Source organism: Pseudorca crassidens, chromosome 11 (assembly GCF_039906515.1).
Source record: "Pseudorca crassidens isolate mPseCra1 chromosome 11, mPseCra1.hap1, whole genome shotgun sequence".
NCBI lineage: Eukaryota > Metazoa > Chordata > Mammalia > Artiodactyla > Delphinidae > Pseudorca > Pseudorca crassidens.
The window spans coordinates 88,204,859-88,222,326 of NC_090306.1; the positions used below are offsets into that span (position 1 = coordinate 88,204,859).

Here is a 17,468-nt window from a genome sequence, read left to right on the forward strand (position 1 = left end):
ATCCTGCATTTGCACTCTCCTCTCCTCATAATTGCTGGTTTTGATAATCATATTTGTATGCAGATGATTTCCTACCTTTACTGTATGTTTGCCTTTACCGGTGAGCTTTTCCATTCATAATTTTCTTGTTTCTAGTTGTGGCCTTTTCTTTTCCATTTAGAGAAGTTCCTTTAGCATTTGTTGCAAAGCTGGTCTGGTGGCGCTGAATACTCTTAGCTTTTGCCTGTCTGTTATGCTTTTGATTTCTCCATCGAATCTGAATGAGACCCTCGCTGGGTAGAGTAATCTTGGTTGTAGGTTCTTCCCTTTCAACCCTTTATATATATCATGCCACTCCCTTCTGGCCTGAAGAGTTTCTGCTGAGAAATCAGCTGTCAACCTTATGGGAGTTCCCTTGTATGTTATTTGTTGCTTTTAATATGTTTTTCTTGGTCTTTAATTTTTGTCAATTTGATTACTATGTGTCTCGGCATGTTCCTCCTTGGGTTTATCCTGTATGGAACTCTCTGCACTTCCTGGACTTGGGTGACTGTTTCCTTTCCCATGTTAGGGAATTTTTCAGCTATTATCTCTTCCAATATTTTCTCAGGTCCTTTCTCTCTCTCTTCTTCTTCTGGGACCCCATAATGCAAATGTTGGTGCATTTAATGTTGTCCCAGAGGTCTCTTAGACTGTCCTCATTTCTTTTCATTTTTCTTTCTTTCTTTTGTTCTGCAGCAGTGAATTCCACCATTCTGTTTTCCAGGTCACTTATCCGTTCTTCTGCCTCAGTTATTCTGCTATTGATTCCTCCTAGTGTATATTTCATTGCAGTTATTGTATTGTTTATCTCTGTTTGTTCTTTAGTTCTTCTAGGTCCTTGTTAAACATTTCTTGTATCTTCTCCATCTGTGCCGCCATTCTTTCTCTGAGGTCTTGGATCATCTTTACTATTATTATTCTGAATTCTTTTTCAGGTAGATTGCCTCTCTCCACTTAATTGTTCTTCTGGGGTTTTATCTTGTTCCTTCATCTGGGACATATTCCTCTGCTGTCTCATTTTGTCTTACTTTGGGTGATTGATTGCTGTTTCCATTCCGCAGGCTGCAGGGTTGTAGTTCTTCTTGCTTCTGCTGTCTGCCCCCTGGGTGAGGCTGTGCAGGCTTCCTGGTGGGAGGGACTGGTTCCTGCCTACTGGTGGGTGGAGCTGGGTCTTGTCCCACTGGTGGCCGCGGCCATGTCAGAGGGTGTGTTTATCACTCAGGAAGGCTTTAAGCAGGCTGTCTGCTGATGGGTGGGGCTGTATCCCCACCCTCTGGGTTGTCGGGCCAGAGGCGCTGAGCTTACAGGCTGTTGGGTGGCGTCACGTCTTGGTTGAGAAAATGGCGGCCTCCAAGAGGGCTCCCACCAATGAATACTCCCTAGAACTACCACCGCCAGTATCTTGTCCCCGCAGTGAGCCACAGCCGCCTCCCGCCTCCTCAGGAGACCCTCCAATACCAGAAGGTAGGTCTGGCCCAGGCTCCTATGAGGTCACGGCTTTTTCCCCTGGGTCCTGTGTGCACCCTCCAAGCATGAAGTTGGTTTCCCGCAGTCCTGTGGAATTCCTGCGATCAAACCCTGCAGGGCTTCAAAGCCAGTTTCTCTGGGGGCTCCTCCTCCCATTGCCAGACCCCCAGGCTGGGGAGCCTGATTTGGGGCTCAGAACTTTCACTCCTATGAGAGAATCTCTGCTATATAATTATATTCCAGTTTGTGGTTCACCCACCCAGCAGGTATGGGATTTGATTTTATCGCAATTGTGCCCCTCCTACCATCTCATCGTGGCTTCTTCTTTGTCTTTGGATGTAGGATATCTTTTTTGGTAGGTTCCAGTGTTTTTTTGTCAATGGTTGTTCAGCAGTTAGTTGCGATTTTGGTGTTTTCATAAGAAGAGGTGAGCTCACATCCTTCTACTCCCATCTTCATCCATAAAGTCCCAATAGTAGGGGATTCAGGGAGCTTACACGGTGGTGAACACATCCACGTTGGGAGGGTGACGCACCCCAACTCCACGGGGCAGGAGCTGTATTGAATTTCTGTAAGTTGGCACTGAAACATTACAGTACTTTATTGCACCACTGTAAGCATGTAGAGTGCAACATTTGTTACTATTTTTCTGCAGTGAACCAAATGCAAATATCCCATGGTTCTTAGTGCCTGTGGTAGATTTAATATGTCTGCAATATTGAAAAATAACCAGATCATAAATTCTGTTTTTTCAATCAAACCCATGTAAAAGTTTCCAGTCCAAATTGCAAGGGCAAGTTCAGCTAAACTGCATCTACTGATAGTCTGTTTCTGTAAGCCTTGTGATATTGAAATCAACCTCATTTTAAAAGCAAGGGGGAAAAAATTACACATCCTGTTCAATGCTCTCCATGAGCCCCGTGCATGAAAGACTCGCCGGAGGCAGGTGAGAGAGTATCCCAGATGCAGGGTTCAGCTCAACCCTTCTCATTCAACCAGGTGGCAAAAATGTTCCAGTTATGGGAATCCCAAGCTGAGGATACCAGCCCCAAGTGTGCTTGATTCTCATGCCTTTTATACTGAGGGAGCGGGCATTGCCTATAGACTATCTGGCGTCAATCTAGACAGCATGAACATCCATGATGCGAATTAATAAAACTTCAGTGCTGATCAGAGCCACAGACAGCAGACGGTTCAGAGTGGCTGCCTCTGGACTGTGGCTTCTGATTAGACCCTAGTTCAGGATGAATTTTCAACTGGAAAGTTTTTTTGTAATCAGAGTAACAGCCACCTTTTGTGGGGTGCTTTTTTAATCTTCCTTAATGTAGTATCTAATTTAATCCTCACACCTCCCTGTCAGGTAAATATTACTAGGATTCTTTATAGCTGAGGAAACTACAGCACAGTTCAAATGATTTGTCCAGGGCCACACACCTTCAAACAGCAGAGACTGCACCCGGAACGGGGCCCTCACCTCCATGCCATGAGCCGTGGGACAGCAGTGTGAAGCCATGCTCGCTCCCAACACGTGTGTCCACGAGGCACTGAGGGAAGAATCATATTTTAGGCTGTAGGGGAGGAAGAAGTTTTCCTTGACCCTCCTAAGTTCCCTAGCTGGGCCTGAAAAGTAAACTGGTAAAGACAGACTCACAGGACAAAAGCATGTACATTTTTTTGAATGTTTACCTGTACGTGGGAGCCTTCAGGAGAAACCAAAGACCCAAAGGAGGGACCAGAAGAGGAAGCTTTTGTACCTTTTAGACAATAGATGATGTGTGAGGAATTGACAAGGGAAAGAGGTTTGGCGCTAGGGGTAGTGAATGGTGAAGTCACTGGGAAGATAAGGGTTAGTGAACAAGGTTTGTTTGTACAGATTTTAGTCCCCTGATTCCCCATCTGTGGTGGTGTCTTCTTTCCTCCTGGTACAGGGAGGGCATCTTTCACGTGGGAATTCTATCACCTGTTTCAGGAAAGAAAGGCAAGGGGGTAGGGCAGGGGAGTCGGAGTGACCTTCCTGCTTCTGCCATTTTTAAAAAATTCCTTCAGTTTAAGACATTTAATGTGCCAAGGTGCTTTGTTTGGGGGTGGCGTGTCCCGAACCCCATCAAGGCCTCAGACCAGTAGCCATAAGAATGCTCGACCCGGGAGGATTCACAAACAGAAGGCCTGCACCCTCTGCGTGGCTCACAGACCTCTCATTTCCAGGACCCTGAAGACCAGCAGCTGGACAGCACTGACCCCCTGGGGGCACTGTGAGGGCCGGACCTGCCCCAGCCAGACATCACCTGCCGCCGCCTGGGCCCCTGGCGCTGCCTCAGAAAGGCCGTCAACTGTGAATCCTCAGCCCCAGTTGCCTGTGGGAAAAGTAAGGTCCTTTAACATTTCAGAGTATGAAACACTCAAGCCGTACCTCATCTCTTTGGTTGATCTGGGGGATTATTCTGTTTCTGTGGGTGAGGGACCATGTTAAATCCACCCACCAACCCACGGAGACTGCTCCCTCCCTGACTCTCTTCTGTCCTTCCCGTGTCCCTTTAGTGACCAACACTCTAGTGACCTTGTCTTATTTCCCTATTAGACTGTAAGCTCCCCAAGGCAGGGACCTCCCTATTCGTCTTTATATCTCAGCACCCAGCACAGTGTCTGGCATGTGAAATGTGCTGACGTATTGGTTACAGAATAAAGTCAATGAAACAGATCCAGTGTTTTGGGAAACAAAGCGACTGTTCGCCACAGGAGGGGTCAGACTTTGAAGGTAAAACCAACTTGTTGCGGCCTCTTAGGGCCTTTTCAATTGGCCACCATCTGCCTTAGGAACGCTTCTTAACTCTGTTTTGTTTGCTTGTGTGAAGAAGACATGAGAGCCACATTGAGATACCACTTCACACCCACTAGGATGGCCATCCTCAAAACCACAGCCAATAACGAGTATTGGCAAGGATGTGGAGAAACTGGATCCCTCCTGATTTGCTGGTGGGAATGTAAAATGGGGCCCCCAGCTCCTCAAAAAGTTAAACACAGAACTACCATGTGATCCAGAAACTCCACTCCTAGGTACAGACCCAAGAGAAGTGAAAACATGTCCACACAACAAATGACAGAGGTAGGTACACAGCAGCATTATTCGTAACAGCCAAAACGTGGAAACAACCCAAATGTCTACCAACTTATGATTGGATAACCAGTGTGTCTAGCCACACCATGAAATAGCATTTCACCCTAAAAGGGAACTAAGTACTGACACATGCAACACCACGGATGAACCTTGAAAACATGACGCTCAGTGAAAGAAACCAGACACAAAAGACCACATGCCGTATGATTCTATCTACATGGAAATGTCCAGAATCGGCAAATTCAGAGAGACAGAAAGGTGAGTGAGTGGTTGCCAGCTAGGGACTGGGGTAACTGCTAAGAGGTACGGGGTTTCTTCTGGGGGTATGAAAACGTTCTGGAATTTTACACAAGTGATGTGTAGGCTCAGGCCTGCACCGTGCAGGACTCTGCAAGGCAGGATGTCCACCACACCCTCAAAAGGCCCCAAGTGGCCTCGCCATCACCGTGACAACCGGGCACCCTCCAGCCCACCCACCACCCATTTCCAAGCTGTCCCTGGAGGTAGCACTGGCCATGCTCAGGAGCCAGTGCTGGGGATGGAGAAGCCCTGCTCTAGGCTGAGCAGACCTCAGACCCTCCTCTCCGTCGCCCTCGCAACCCAAACGACTTTGTTCCACATCATCAGGGTTTCTGCTGAGCCAAGTCCAAAGTCCAGAAGCCCCAGGGTCTCAGAAGCTTTCTCACAACTCTAGGAAAGGGAAGAAGCCCCCGTGGCCGGCACAGGAACAACTCACCACCTCCTCTCGGACAACGTGCCGTGATGAGGGCAATGCCAGGTTTCCAGAAACTCGCTCTCCGAAGGAACGTGGGACCGATTCACTAGTGAGTCCACCAACTCCACCATCAGAGGGACAGAAAGGCACGTGATTAAGAGGAGAAACAGCAGGTATCCGTGGGAGGAGTGAATGAGATGAAGTTCCTGGCACAAGGAGAGGTCAAGGACATTAAGTTGAAACACACACACAATTCAGGTTTTTTAGAAGGCTCTTCAAAATATAAATTTATCCAAAACCCAGCAGTGAACTGACTTCACAGCGTGCACTCCTAATTCAGTATTATGCAGTATTTTCTTCCCTTAAAAACATTGCTTCCAATTTCCAGCTTCCCTGGTAATTTGACTGCAGACAAACAGGTGGCTCACTGTCATCTCCTTGTTCTCAAGGAGGGAACAGTCTGTGAGAGACAGAAATTCCAGGTGGCTTACCTGCTGCCCACCTGAGGCCAAACGCATACCAATTTTCCTTCCGTGGCTTAGTTACATGGTCCTCAAGCTCTGAAAACAAGCAAGTGTGCTTTGCTGGGGGTGGGAGAACAAGGGTGGTGAGAAATGAACCATAAATCTTTCACCCTTGCTCTCAGGGATACTCTTTCTGGGGTACATTAGAATGTGATACAGCTTTGCCACTGACTGAAGCACACAAAACAGATGACTTAGAATAAACTGGACAATACAATTCAAACTTTTATTTGGCAACAAGTTCAAAGTCATGTGACGTAAAATCAACATTTAGAATAAATAGCAAATTCACATTCAGAATAAACAGTAAGTCTATCTAATTTGCATTCATTGTGCCTGAAATTAATTAAACAGGCACAATCTGTCATTCTACTAAAAAAAACAGTTTCCTAAGTCAGAGTTCAAGCCTGCAGTATAGAAAAGTACAGAGCACTGATGTGGGTTGGTTCCTTGGAGAGCAGACACTGAGATAGGGACTGTCCTTGGGATCAACACCCGGGAAGGGGAGAGGGGATGGGAAGGAAGCTGGGCTGCAGTGCAGACAGAGAGGCCTCAGCTGTGTGCCCTCCCAACAGCTCTGGAGCTGAAAGGCCTTCAGAGTTGCTCCAGGGAGGGAGCTTGACCACATCCTCATCCGAGGCAGGACTTTTCAGCAGGGGAAGCTCCCAAGGAGGACTGACAGCTGCAGACGGTAAGCCAGCAGCACACCCAGCAGCTGCGGGGATTAAGCCCTTCGGTCCTGAAGGGTCTTCTGGGCATCCAAGCCCATCACACGCTACTAGCACAATCACAGATGAGGGCAGTGAGAGGTATATTCAATGAATGCCGAGTCTGGCAGCTCAGTTACACAACGACAGTCGTTCCGTGTGCTGGAAACACAGTATTTTACCACTGGCCATAGAAGTAAATATGCCCAGAGAGTAGCTCGTAGGGGAACATGGCGCACTTACCTACAGAACTTCTTTCTACTGGCTGCACCCAACTGTGGGCTGCTTCATCTGCGTGCTTTCAGCAAGGTCATCTCGCCATTGCCACCAACACGATCCATCAGAGCAGGGCTCGGCAGACCACGGCCCAAAGGCCAAATCCAGCCTGCAGCCTGTTTTCATAAGCCATGCTGTACTGGACCACAGGCAGGCCCAGTCCTAGAGAGGGGCCGCAGAAAATGGCCCGCAAAGCTGAAAGTATTTACTGCCTGGCCCTTTACAGGAAAAGTTTGCTGAACCTTGCATTAGGGAAACTTCACTTCCTTTCTTTTCTTCAATCCACTAGGGTATTAAAGGTTAGCTGAACTTGGAACCAAGCTCCCATAGGCTAACGCAGAAAACTGGTACAAAAGGAAATCAATACTAAGAGGGCAGATCATAGGTTGGCTCCCTAGTAGTTGAAGAGAGCAATCAAGGAACCCTGCCTCTGGCCAAATGTAGTTTGAGAGCACATTCGAGACAAGGGCTCCCAAGTGCGTGCAGCAGGTGAACATTCCGCTGAGTGGAATCCAGTTCCAGTATTTAGCACACACTCTACCACTTTAGAGGCCTTTGGGGACAAAAAGAGAGGGAAAGCTATTGAGGTCACCCAAAGCTAAATTAGCGAGGAAGAAAGATTACTTTTCATTTCTCCTTTGCACTAAGAGGACCAATGCCTTCAAAGCGACTAGGAATTCAGTCTGAGATGTGCCTGCATCAGTAACATGTGGTTTACGTTGGATGGCATTAACGGAGCTGAAGAGAATTTTTAAAAGGGGGAAAAAAAGAAGAGGCCATGTTAGGAGGAAAGTGGGAGCTCTAAGACAAACTCCTAAAATATATTAAAAGCCAGGTTTCATCTATTAAAAACAACCCTGGAAAAACGAGTTGTGCAGGTTCCTTCCAGGGCCACCAGCTACAGGTACGTGAGCCTTGCGGGGCAAGGACTGCCCCTGGGCTGGGAATTTTTGCTCACATCATTCAGAGAAAATCAGTCTAACTGATGCTAAAAATGGAAAATATTTTTTTAATGTGCAAACTAATTTTATTCCGTTCACTTTCCAAACTGATGTTTTAAGTGGTAGAAAATAGACTCCCTTCCCTTGTACCCACATGCCTTTGTAAGCGTGTGCACCAGAGGACAAACCGGGAAGAACAGAATGCAGTGCATCGTGCTGAAAACCAGCTGAGTCACAACAGTGACAAGTTAAGACTGAGCACAGACAAGAATGCCTCTGTCCTGGCCCCAGCGCGGGTTCACATCTGCCGGGCACGTGCTCGGTTGGGCCCTGCGCAGAGAGATCTCAATACCGCCACGTACCATGGCCCACAGACCGAAACCTTCATCGGTAATAAGTCGTAAAATTCATTATTCACACCCAGAAAATCTATTTCTTCCCCCCAGGCTTGGGTCACCTAACCTAGATGTACATGAAAGCAGGTTGTAAAAATAGTTGTACTTCATTCTTGAGTAAACAAGACACCCTATCACTGGCACCTAGGAGATATCTAATGAATACCTGATAAAAACTAAGAAAATGTTTTAAAATAATACCTACTTCCTCACTCAGCTTCTCCAAAGCAGAAACTAGCAGCCCAAAGCACCAGTGTATCCTCTGAGGACCCCAACACTGAACATTTCTGGGCACCACCTGCACCCCCGAAACGCCAGTCTTCCAATGCACTCGGATGCGTAAAACCCCGAGCGCTAACAAACAGCAAACGAAATGCCTCCTGCTGTCTGAAAAAGGAACGGACTGCTGTGTTTCAAATAAAATTTAGAAGGAAAAAGGGGGCTAATTGGGCCTACTGGGTCTAGAGAATCACCTTCACTATTTTAGTTAAATACAAGAAAATATCACAAGCACACTCCCATTATAACAAGCAGCATTACAATGCGTGCTATGGGACTCACCTAATTTCCACACTGCGGCAGGTATCCTGTGGAAGGCCAAGCGAGCATTTCATCAACAACTGACTCCGTACACGAATCCATTAAAAACGCTGAATACGCGAGCCCTCTCTCCACAAGCCCCCTTCCTCCTGTACCTGCATCCTTTAGGTTTAAGGATGCGTGTCCCTTGCCTTGTCCTCAGAAGGAAATGGGAACACTCAGCCAGCTAGGTCATTTCCAACTCTGTTTCTCTTAGCTTCAGTGTCCTTTATCCTCTCCCACCTTTAACACAGACACCTAAAGAAAACCACCCAAACTCCCCAAATAGACATACAAACATGGCAGGAAAGCAATCTAAGAGGAGGAGAGGGTGGAAGATGGCTAAGAGGAGAGGGCCACCTCCCTCCCCTCCTGCTAGATTCAAGCCCCTCTCCTCGGCTGACAAGTCAGGAGAGACAGGCATCTGCTCGTTTCCCTCCAACAAGGACGGTTTCTGGTAATACACATGTTAATAAGACTGCAACACAGCCAGCAGGGGTCACGGCGTGGCTCTGCATTACGAGGACTTTTTTTTTGTTTCATTTTCCGTCCTCCAACGATCACATTCAAGCAATGTACAGGTAGCAGTTTCAGCTAAAATAAATTCCTGGGAGACCCAACACAAATGCACTGGCATTTGTCTTCTGACCTGTTTATTTCTCACAGCCTCATTCTACAAAGTCTGTTCTGCTGGCTGGAAATTTAACCAGAAGCTCTTCTCTCTTTGCCCACCTCTTCTGGGGAAAAGAGTGAACCTGCCCATCACTTGGGGCACAATGGTCCTTCCCCAGCAGGGGGCAGGACACGGGACACGGATACTGAGGACAATCAAGGCCAAGGACTTGCAACTCCCCTTGTTCTTTCTCACGAAAGACTTCCAGAGAGGCTGAGTCTGCTTTCAAGTGAGGCACCAGAGTGCCAAAGCCCTAGTACCAGAAGATATCTGGGAACCGGCTGCCGTCTGGGGACCATCTCTGCCGCTGACACAGTGGTATGCTACCGCAGCGCTCGCTCAAACATCAGCTTTCTGTGAGAAGTTCACCGGTGCACACCACTGGTCCCCTGCACTGCCTGTGAATGTTCACTTTTTCCGTGCGTTTTGCATGGAAGAGTCAAGAAGAGTTTCAAAACGTCACCTGCTGGAATCCAGAGATGGTATCAAGAAGCCTCCCCGTCCCAGAAAATCTGACGCCGGTCGCGGTACCTTAGTAAACAAGAAGGGCGATCACAGGGTGTTGACAGGAAGCCAGCCGCTGTCCCCACATGTACAGGAAGGCAGTCCCCCTGGGCTGCGAGCTCCTGTCTTCACGAGCTGGGGGGTATCCTCCGTAATGTACAAAATAGGTATCACAAGGCATGTCCGTAAGCACAGTCACGTCCATGCAAAGTCTGCCCGGTGCGGGGCCGCCGCCGGTCCTGGCTTTTCGCGCCCAGGGTGCCTGGGCCGCTGGCTACTTGGCCTGGGCCTCCTGCAGGAGCGGCAGCCTGGTGGCCGGGGACCTGTCAGACCAGGCAGGAAGCTCGTGCTGCAGCGGGGTTCTCCGGGGGTAGAACGTGTGGCTGACATCATAGCTCAGGAGGCAGCTCAGGGACGCCATGTAGATGTCGGCAAACCGCGACAGGCGCCGCAGGAAGTACGTGGGGTTCTGGTCTGTGCGGAACAAGCTTCCGAACTGGGTGTTGAAGGAACCTTTGGTCATTTCTCTGAAGAGGCAAGAGACAGTGATTCGCAAAAGGTCTGCTTTTAGCTACCGAAATCAAATAAAATCAAAATCACCGTTTCCCAAAGAACAGACACATGTATACGTATAACTGAATCACTCTGCTGTACACCTGAAACCAACACAACATTGTTAATCAACTCTACCCCAATGTAAAATAAAAAGTTTAAAATAAATAAATAAGCTACAAGGATATATTGCACAGCACGGGAAATATAGCTAGTATTTTATAATAACTATAAATGGAGTACAATCTATAAAAAATGTGAATCCCTATGTTGTATACCTGAAACTGATGTAATATTGTACATCAACCATACGTCAGTAAAAAGATTTTTTTTTTAGATCACTCTTTCACACGTACAGGACTCAAATTAGCCTAGAGCAGCTCCGATTTCTAATCGAGAAAACAGTCTGTCCATTCATCCATCAACTGGCTCTGATCACATTCCCCACTTAGGCCAGCCAGAGAGAACACTGCCGAAGGCTCCAGCGGCAACGCGTGAGCCTCTAAACCTGCACACCCCGTTTCCCAAACAAAAACAGAGGGTGTGGGAGCTGCTTCTGAAGGTCCACAGAGACACACAATGTTCTCAGAGCCTCCAAACTTCCTTTGTCTACAGAATGGGACAAAGGCCCCCTTTTCATCAGGTTATATTGAGAACTAAGTGAGGAAAGAGAAATAAAAGCATATCATAAACTCAAAAGTACTTTATGTCTGAGAGATTAAGGATTATTTTATAGTGATGTAAACACATCTCTACCATCCATTACAGAGCTTCAGGCACCTCCTCAAAGCCTGGATTACAGGCATCTTGCAAGACTGTTCACCCTACCCCCGGCTCTAAGCCCCTGCAGGTGTGCAGACACGTGTGTGTGTGTAAAACAACACCCCGTCACACATACACGGGATATGCACACCATCCAATCCAATGGCCAGGACCCCTACACACAGACTGCTCCAGCAAACTGGATCAATGCCATTTGACTGTTAAAAAATCAGTTATAAACACAGCAAAACCCATAATCCTTTACACAACTGTGTGATAAAAGCCACTAGTTGGTAGAGGCCTTCTTTCGTCATATGGTGACAGCAGATGCTACAACAATAAAAAGAAGAAAATTGGAAGACCTCAATTAGGTCTGCAGGTGGAGCAACATAAATGGTTTTCAAACGTTTACTGAAAAATCTCATTGAGATGTGAGGTTGTTAGAGATGCGAATTCAAAACAAAATCTGCCGGGTGAAACGATTCTTTAATTTGAGGTCCCTGGAGTGTAGGACTCAGATCTGGCCTTCAGGGGCAAGGGGCCCAGAGTCAAATGATATTATATGCCCATCACCCTCTCACCCAACATTTTAGACCAATAATCACGTTGGAATAAGCCCCCAACAGCCAGCACGCTGAGAGGGAAGAGGAAGGATTCAATACAGCCGTGGCTTCTGCTGCCCAGAGGGATGGACTCTGCCCCTCTCCACACACACCACAGCCCCCCCCCCCCCCGAGGCTGCCCACTGCTCAGAGGCCAGAACCCAGGAAGTGAGCACTACTAACAAACCTTAGGGACAGCTGTGCCCGGGAGGGGGGTGTGGGGGGAACCACAAGAGCAGAAATGGTCACATCAACAGTGTTTACATGCACAGCATCCATCCTCTTCTACAGGAAAGCACAACTGTCCACAGGGTCTCTTAAGAATAATCGTTCCCTTAAAACCAACCTAAATCTCCATTGACAGATGAATGGATGAAGAAGATGTGGTACATATATACGGTGGAGTATTACTCAGCCATAAAAAAGAATGAAATAATGCCATCTGCGGCAACATGGATGCAACTAGAGATTATCATACTAAGTGAAGTAGGTCAGACAGAGAAAGACAAATATTATATGGCATCACTTATATGTGGAATCTAAAAAGATAATACAAATGAACTTATTTACAAAACAGAAACAGACTCACAGACAGAGAAAACAAGCGAAAAGGAGAGGGGAGGGGATAAATTAGGAGTGTGGGGTTAATGGATACACACTACTATATATAAAACATAAACAACAAGGATGGAGAGCACATGGAACTATATTCAGTATCTTGTAATAACCTATAATGGAAAAGAATCTGAAGCTGTACACCTGAAGCTAACACAATACTGTAAATCAACAAGTTTAATAAAAAAAAAAAATCAAGAATAACCGTTCCCTTAAGACACACACCCACCAAACTTTCTGACAGCAGATGGGTTTTCTTCACCAATAGACATCATGATACTGAGTGACTGCACATTCCTAAAACAGCAGTGTTACAAACAAGCACCAGGGTTGTAGAAGCCCCAAGAATTAATTGTGGCTCGGTGGCTACTGTCCCACTAGCCACGCTGGGCCACCGGCATTGCCAACAACTGGACCAGTGGCTGCCCAAACGGGGAAGTTAAGTGGGCTGGAAGGAGGGATGGATGGGAGGAGGGATGGACAGACAACAAACTCGAGGGCAGGCAGCAGGTGTGAGGGAGCTCACTGCTGCCTCGAGGAAATGTCACTCATCACTAATGGCAGCTGGCTCGTTCTCGATGCTGGGGGGTCACAGTCACCCCTGGCAGCTGAGAAAGACTGTTTCGAAGCCTGCTTCAGGCAGGCCTTGCGCCAGGCATGTGGGCTGAGTGAGCGTGGCCAGGGTGGGGGATTTACTCTATTCAAAACAGGCCGCTCTTACCTCATCTCCTTCCTCTCCTTCTTCCACTCCTGCAAAACCAGCTGTGACTCCGCATCTCTGTGAACCTGCAGGACACAAGCCAATTATTGAGAAGGTTCTGGGTATGAATAAACCTATTAGGTCATGAGAATTTTCTAATGGGCAGCTCTTCTGGGAGGAATTTTATTCAGGTCTAAGAGGCAGGCACCTGCAGGACATAATACATTGTCAGACTTCCCAGCTGCCATCTGCCCTTCTCCACCAAGTGCACGTGGCATATTATGATGCCATTAAGCAAGGCTCCCATTAAACTAGAGATAGTAAAGTATTATTAAAGGCTTTGTATAAGCACAATGCATATGCATCCACATAAAATATACGTGTATTATACGTGCGTAATGTATCCATTACACATGGATTATCCACTACACACATAAACATACACTTAATACAGGCTACCTAATACACATTGATATATATCATAAATATACGTATTATACACACACACACACAAACGGCAGTTAAGTGGAAATAGCAGGTGTAACAGTACATCCACAAGTTACAAGCATGTAAAAAACATGTGCATATATCTGGAAATTGACAGGGAAATTTTTCCTTAATTTGTGCAAGGGTAGTTGAATTATAATTGGCTTTAATCTTTTTCCTTAATATTATCTTTTAAAGTGTTTAAGGAAAAAAAAATTGTTTTTATAAAAGGCAAGAAGGCAGAGCACCTCACCCAGACAGAGAAGCAGAGAATTTTCTGGGTGGGCTGAAATGTGAGCAAAAGGCAGAAAGAAAATGACAACCGTGCACACCCTAACGCACGGATTCTCACAAGTCTCTCTCCAAGGCTTCTGAGGCTGAACGGGAACTCTCGAGCGCAGCCAGAGGCACACGGGACCACGGGGGCCAGATGGGGCTCCCTGGAGACCATGGTCACAGGGGCAGCCTCAGGACCCGGAGGAAAACACCGAACACGCAAACCATCTGCTTCTGACGTGGCAGCCAAGGCCCTTCTGTTTATCACGTATGCCCGGGTCAACAGCTTGACTGAGTCACCTGCTACAGGCCTCTGCCACTCAGACAAAACCCTGAGCTTGTCATCTGGACTTCCGGCCCAGCACCGCTGCCTACACCAGCCGGAAGCAGCCACCGCTGAATGACCACTGGCCGTGTGTGACTGGAGCACCGGAAGACTGGTCCAGCACATCTGGAGGTGTTGAGGTAGGTCCTACGAGTGTGGTTTCAATCAGCGCTCACATTTTAGATCAACAAATGACTCACTATAGAACGCAGGCACTACAAAGCATGAGACTAGGTCAAGACTCTGTAGGGTGCCACAAGGAATTTATTTATATAGATAGATACATGCAGATATACACACATGCACACAGATATACACGCATACACGTACACACACGTGGCCATATACGTATTCAGCACCGACTGTGTGGCAAGCACCGTGCTATCTACTGAAGATGTAAGAGAGGAAAAGATGCAGCCCTGGCGGGGGGTACACAGATCAGGACAAAACAATGTGACAGCACACAGGATGGGCTATCAGCCTGTGGGCGGGAAGTTTCCCTCCCACCTCTGCCCATACGCCCTTCTTGGCCCACGAACTGCACTTGTGTCCAGTATGAAGGAGAAGCTCCTCCCGTACTTGCAGGACGGCAGAATTCTCTGACTAGTGACCAGAAGAAAGATGACCAGAGTGAATCTACTTGCTCCCTCCTTTTGGAAACCAGCTGCCACAGGCCATGTGAACGCTTCTCTCCACTCTCCCCTCAGGTGGGCGCCCCCGCAGACATGAAGAGTCTCCAAGTCCAAGGCACTTTCTCCAGCACAGCTTTTCCAGCATGGGGGGCAGCCAAGGATGGCAGATCATCTCCAGCGAAGCCCAAGGTTGCCAGAGGGACATGCTAAGGAGGAACGCCCCAGAGATCGGAGCCAGGAGCATGCCCAGAGGAGAGGGCATATGAGCTCGGGGGGTGTGCACCTTAACCCAGCCTCCCCTCGCACCCTCCCATCCAAGGCCTCCCCGCACCCCCCCCCACCTGCCCTTTCTCTAGCATTTATTGTCTCTCCCACGTGACCCACCTCCTTGGATGGACCCATCAGCACCGGACCCTTCCCATCAGCGCCTTCCCATCACGCCCAAGGCTCTCCCATTAGAAGAAAACAATTTCTCCTGAGGCACACCTTTCTCCAGCTCTGATCCCCCTACAAGGCCAAACTCTGTACAACAGTGATCTCAGGTGTCTGCAATCTACTTGAAAAGACTTCAAAGACTGGGTATTCATTAGTTATAATTAACCCTTAAGGGATACCATGTCCTCAAGGGTGGGTAGTTAGCACGGGAAAAGACTCAGCAGAAGCCCACACCAGAGGCTCATCCTACAGTCACCTCAGCCATCTTTAGCCTCACTCGTCAGTTAGCATCTCAGCCCTTCATGACTTCAATCTACACAAATGTGCTGTACAGGCCGGCCCAGCCCTGTGAGAGCACGATATCGCAGTCTAGCCAGCAGCCTTACAGCCTGTGCCAGGGGAGGCCAAACCCAGCCCAGCACCCACTCTTCTATTGGCCTAATGAGCTTAAGAAAGGATTTTCCTCTTGAAACTGTTGGAAAAAAATCAAAAGAAAAATAATTTCATGATGCGTGAAAATGATATGAAATTCAAATTTCAGTGTCCACCAATACACTTACAGGGATACAGCTACAACCGGTGGTTTACATACTGCCTAAGGCTGCTTTGGTGCTACAAGCACAGCTGAGTAGCTGCAACAGAGACCGGAGGACCCGCACAGCCTAACACGGTGACTGGCTGGCTCTTCGCAGAAGCCTGTCCACCCGGGGTTAATCGTGGCTCCGACGGGGTTACCTGGGAAGCCTCTACACTATACACCACACCATCCACCGGTACTACCGCCACGAGCCATACCACTGGAGAGGGCACTTCAAGGCTAGCGAACAAAAATTATTCTTCATAGCTACTTTTTTAAAACCAAAATTTCAACACCGGCATTGAATTCATCAGACTGGGCTCCAAACAACACGGCTGGCTTCAAAAAAAAAAAAAAAAAAATCACAGCCAACCTCAGAGGACAAATTTCTCTCCTCAGAAAACAGTCCAGATAATATGCTATGTGCGTACCATCGGAAAAAGGGGAGCTACAGAAACATTTGACACGGGATCACTGGAATAATGTATCGTTTTCCAGGTGAGCACAGAGGCAGAGGAGAGAGTAGATAGGGAACAGGGAGAAGTGATGCTCATTTGGATACTGTTTTAATTATCAGCCACCCTCCTCTATGTCCTAGTGAATCCACCCTGACGGAAGTGTTCCAGACACCGAGGTGACACAGCACAGAGATGAGGGCTCTGGGGCCAGACAGCCCGGTCTAAGCCCAGCAAGTTAGTTTCTCCTCTCTGCCTCCGGTTCTTCATCTGTAAAGTGGGGGTGATGTCAGTGCCTGCTTCCAAGAGCTGTTGTTGAATGAAAGGCCCGTAAAGCCCTTGGCGTCTGGAGCATAGTAAGTCCTTGCTTCTGTATCGCTTGATTCCGCTGTCACTAACTTTGAGATTCTGGAAAAGTTACTTATCTCTCAGCCTGTTTCCTCACCTGTAAAATGGGGCGGCAGCATAAATGTCAATTCCCTTTTCTTCCTTCCCTAACCCCACGCCTTATACAATTAATTCTATAAATCACAGAAATCTTCCCAGCACTTCCTTTCTCTAAAACACACACTCCTTATTCATTAAACTTTTTATACAGGTCAGAGACAGGAAAACAAGAAATAAATTTGTCCTCAAAGCTAAAATGCAGCGACACCATCTACCTGCAGGCTGCATCTGTGTAGCTGACCAGCTACCTGCATCACAGAGAGACCGCACCTAAGGCAAGGGGTCTGGCTACACCCAAGAGCTCTAAACCGCACAGCAAAGAAGCACTTCAGTGCAGCACTTGAAAGCAGGGACTTGGGCACCACGCAGCCTAGGTTCAAGTTCTTGCTCTGTCATTTTATGACCTTTGACATATTACCCAACCTCTCAAACACTCAGTTTCCTCATTCTAAGGTGGAAAAGCATACACTGGACAGCTGGGATGAGTTATAAGTAATGTTGCAGAGCAAGCATTCAGCACAATGCCCGGCATCTGAAGAGCAGCTATTATTACCGTATGACCTATGCGCAGACTTAAAGCTACGTTAACCCAGAACTGATGCCTTTTATTTTTGGACGGTCACCTCACAGACAAGCACAGGAAGGAAAACAGAACCGGTCCTCATGAGAGACGAGCCAAGGAGCAAC

At 47.6% G+C, this 17,468-nt stretch overlaps 2 protein-coding genes across 3 annotated transcripts in view; one reads left to right on the top strand and one right to left on the bottom strand.

Annotated features, from left to right (window-relative positions):
* STAB2 (stabilin 2) overlaps positions 1–4,207 on the top strand; it is a 166,039-nt gene extending 161,832 nt beyond the window's left edge. The window contains exon 69 of the mRNA XM_067697744.1: positions 3,694–4,207. Within this exon, the coding sequence (XP_067553845.1) occupies positions 3,694–3,744 (51 nt within the window). The 3' untranslated portion in view covers positions 3,745–4,207. The remainder of the gene's footprint in view (positions 1–3,693) is intronic.
* A 1,847-nt stretch (positions 4,208–6,054) lies between these two features.
* The window catches only part of NT5DC3 (5'-nucleotidase domain containing 3), a 55,191-nt gene continuing 43,777 nt past the window's right edge, over positions 6,055–17,468 (bottom strand). For both annotated transcript variants that reach the window (XM_067697745.1, XM_067697746.1), the window contains 2 exons: positions 13,170–13,234; positions 6,055–10,444 (listed from right to left, as the gene is read on the bottom strand). In XM_067697745.1, the coding sequence (XP_067553846.1) occupies positions 10,192–10,444; positions 13,170–13,234 (318 nt within the window). In that variant the 3' untranslated portion in view covers positions 6,055–10,191. The remainder of the gene's footprint in view (positions 10,445–13,169; positions 13,235–17,468) is intronic.